Source organism: Pinus tabuliformis, chromosome 9 (assembly GCF_031772625.1).
Source record: "Pinus tabuliformis cultivar Carrire ecotype Pingquan chromosome 9, CPIR1, whole genome shotgun sequence".
Taxonomy (NCBI): Eukaryota; Viridiplantae; Streptophyta; class Pinopsida; order Pinales; family Pinaceae; genus Pinus; species Pinus tabuliformis.
In genome coordinates, this window is record NC_142307.1 from 414,529,426 (window position 1) to 414,533,292 (window position 3,867).

Consider the following 3,867-nt stretch of genomic DNA (forward strand, 5'->3'; position numbering starts at 1 on the left):
AGTTTCACATATTGATTCTTTCGGTTCATTATAGAAATGGCCTTTTTTTATTTGATAAATCTTAATGCGATCCTGAAGTGTGTGATTCCTATTAAGACTTAATGTGATTCCAAAAGCGTGATTTCCATTCTGAAGTTATTTTTATATTTAGAATTAAATACACTTCTGAAACAAAACACTATTGGTATATTTTAGTTGGAGCATGCGTGTTCTGGAGCATCCGTGCCTTGTTTACCTTTGGCCCTACGTTCTCTGCAGGCCCCCTCCTGGCAACCCCTGTGACTTGCATCTTTCGGCCCTGCGGTTCTCAGCTAGCCCCTTCTTGGTAGCCCCTGCTGCTGGGCGTCCGATCCTGGCTGCCATTTTGTCTGCCTGCGACTTTGAGTCCATTCTTGGGCCATTATGGCCCCTCCGGAGGCACCATCGAGGAGGCCTTCCAGCAAGCATTCTCTGACTTGGTTCGCTCTCTTTCGCCTCAGCAAAACCGTCCCTCAATTTCGAAGTTTGTTAAAAAACTGGATGGGTTGTAGGAAGTCTCTCTGCCTCCAACCTTGCCCCATATGGCTGCGCTTGCCTTAGCTGAAAGAGGCCTTATTGGGTAGTTTACAGGCCTCTGGTCCTCACCTAAAACAGTTCAGAGGTGGGTTGAAAGGAACTGGTCAGACAAAACTCAAGGGAAAATCTCTATCAAATTTTGTGGAAAAGGATATTTTACATTCCACTTTTAAACCAAGGAAGACAAGGATTTGATTTTTCGAAATGGTCCTTATTTTATGGATTCCAGAGGCCTGTACCTCAACAAGTGGACTCCAGATTTTGATCCAGAGCTGGATATCCCTAGTGCTATGCCTGTTTGGGTCCGCCTTCCACACCTCCCCCTGCATTGCTGGGGAGATGAGTCAGTGTGTGCTATAGGGAATGCTGTAGGGAAATATATTGACCAGAGCGAACCTAAAGACAACATGCAGGCATGCACTCGCATTTGTGTTGAAGTTGATTTGGGGAAAGGCTTGCCAGAAGCCATCAAGTTAAAGGTAGATGACCGGACACACATTCAGCAGCTTGACTATGAACAGATTCCCTTCAAGTGTAAGCTATGTCACAAATATGGGAACTTTGCAAATTGATGCTCTAAACTTATTAATGTTGACAGTTCTCCATAGGAAGAACAATGGGAAGCAATAAAAAAAAGAAAAAAAGACAGCCCCTATTTCCATCCCTCCTCATGAAGCTGAACCTTCCCCTCGTCCCCTTCCCATCCCCCCTCCCAATCCCTCTCCCCCTTCTCTACCCCCCTCCTCCTCCCTTCCTCCCCTTCTTAGCCAGCCTAATCCCCTCCCCTCTTCCGCTTCCTCCAATCCCTTTCACATTCTTTCCCAACCCGAGGATCCCCCTTCTCCAAAGATTCATTCTCCCTCTAAACCTTCCCTTCCCTTGTCCATTTCATCTTCCCTCCCTTCTGACCCCCCCCCCTCCCAAAACCACTAGAAGTAACTCCAAGGAGCATGGATCCATTCTGAAAACCAAAAGAAGCCTGGTCGAAAATCTACCAAACAGCAAAGAGACGAAAATGCACAAAAAGGCATATCATTGGGTATTCAGAATCCTATAGAATCTTATATACAAGGGCAGATAAACAAGGATTCAATAAATAAAGACCTGGGAGGAAGAACAACTCCCCGCATTCCATTGAAATGATGAAAATTCTTTCTTGGAATAGCAAGGGATTGGGGCACCCCACTAAAACAAATGCCTTAAAAGATCTCTTAATCCAGGAAATACCAGAGATAGTTCTACTTCAAGAAACAAAACTGGGACAGGCAGAGATGAATAAAATTATTGAGAAGCATAAGTTTTATAAAGGATGTGTATGCGAATCCAGAGGGGCTTCAGGAGGAATCACCACTCTTTGGCTTCAAGACAACTAGAACAAGATAGCAGAGACAGTGGAACAACATTGGATAAAGATTTCTTTGAAGAACAACATGAGCAGCTATCAGCTTATCATTTACAATGTATACATTCCAAATCACTACAGAGACAAGGAAGCTTGCTGGAACTCTCTCAGCAACAACATAGCAGAGGAAGAGAATGACAATATAATTCTAGGCAACAACTTAAATCTTATCTTGCATGCTAATGAAAAGCATGGTGGCAGCTTTACTCTTGACCCCTTTAGAAATCAATTGGAGAATGTTATGCAGCTTGTAGATCTGGTCGATATTGTTTCAAAGAACTGCAAGTTTACCTGGAGCAACCGCAGACTTGGAAAAAGCAATATAATGGAACGACTCGATCGAATATTGGTAAATGTGTCCTTTCTGTCATCCTTTATAGTTGTTCATGCTTCTATTCTCCCCTTTGCTTTTTCAGATCATTATCGCACTGCCTTATCTCTTGATTCCCATTGTCCCCTGGGCCCAATTCCTTTTAAATACAGTCCCTTATGGAATCATATTTCAGACGCCAAAATTCTAGTCCAGCAAAGTTGGAGCCAACATGTAGAAGGCTCACCAAGCTACATATGGGAAAGCAAATTGAGAAATGTCAAGAACGCTCTCAAGAATTGGGCTAAATCCCAATATAAAGAGCCAAAAGCAAAGAAGCTAGCGGTGAAAGCTAAAATTGAGACTTTACATCATGCAATGGAAAACCAAGAATACATTCAAGCAAGGAAAAACCAAGAAGAGGACCTCTACAGTCAACTTTACAGTATCAGAAGAGAAGAGGAAGAAAAATGGCGCATAAAATGAAGACAGGTTTGGTTGAAAAGTGGGGATAGGAATACATCCTTCTTCCACAAGCAAGCAACTGTAAGACAAATCAAGAGCAACATAACAAAGATTATAGACAGCGCAGGTAACCAACACAATGATCAAGCTTCCATTAAAAATGCGGCTACAGCACATTTTAAAGAGCTCCTATCAGAAAAATGGGAAGAGGAGAATTACACTGACTTTTTACAGCATTTGCCAAAGAAAATAACTACAAAAGCCAATGAAAGACTAAATAAAGAGATAAAAGAGGAAGAAATCTTGGGAGCTATCTGGTGCCTCTAGCCTGACAAAGCTCCAGGCCCAAATGGTTTCCCAATTTTTTTCTATAGGGAGTATTGGGAAACCATCAAAAAGGACCTCATCAAGTATTACAAATGGATACAAAGGAAAAATAAAATGGGAGGCTTCACAAACTCAACCCATCTTGTTCTCATTCCCAAAGAGAACTGCCCCTCTTCCTTCTCCCGCTTCGGACCTATATCTCTATGCAACTCTTCATATAAGATCTTCACAAAAATCCTTGCCTCCTGACTCAAGCCCCTCTTGCCAAGCCTTATTTCTGAAAATCAAGGCGGTTTTATGGCCAATAGACAAATATCCGACTCCATCTTACTTGTTCAGGAAGCCATCCACTCAATCCTCTCTAGAAAGGAAAAGGGCTTCATTCTGGACCTGGAAAACGCCTTTGACAGAGTCCGGCACTCCTTTCTTTTCGCTACTCTCCAAAAAATGGGCTTCTCTTCCCCTTTCATTAATCTCATAAGAACCTATATTTCTGAACCTTAGATTGCCCCTCTCATCAATGGAAGGCCCGACCCTGCTTTTCAATCTTCAAGAGGATTGAGGCAAGGCCGTCCTCTCTCTCCCTGCTTATTTATTTTAATGGCTGAATCTTTCAGCTGTGTCCTTGATCATAAGAGATAAGCAGGCCTCATCACTGGAATCAAATTTGAAGATAGAGTTAAAAACATCAATCACTTCCAATTTGCTGATGACACCCTACTGATAGGAGGAGCATCTGCTATAATTGCCCAAAGGTTCAAGCTCCTATTAGATAAGTTTATGAGATACTCCGGGGGAATGATAAACT

The 3,867-nt window shown here is 42.5% G+C and overlaps 1 protein-coding gene across 1 annotated transcript; it reads left to right on the forward strand.

Moving 5' to 3' along the window:
- The first annotated feature begins 773 nt into the window (after window positions 1-773).
- On the forward strand, window positions 774-1,127 carry LOC149148915 (uncharacterized). Its single transcript, XM_089442312.1, has one exon. The coding sequence runs from the start codon at window positions 774-776 to the stop codon at window positions 1,125-1,127; it is 354 nt and encodes a 117-aa protein (XP_089298438.1).
- Window positions 1,128-3,867: the final 2,740 nt, after the last annotated feature.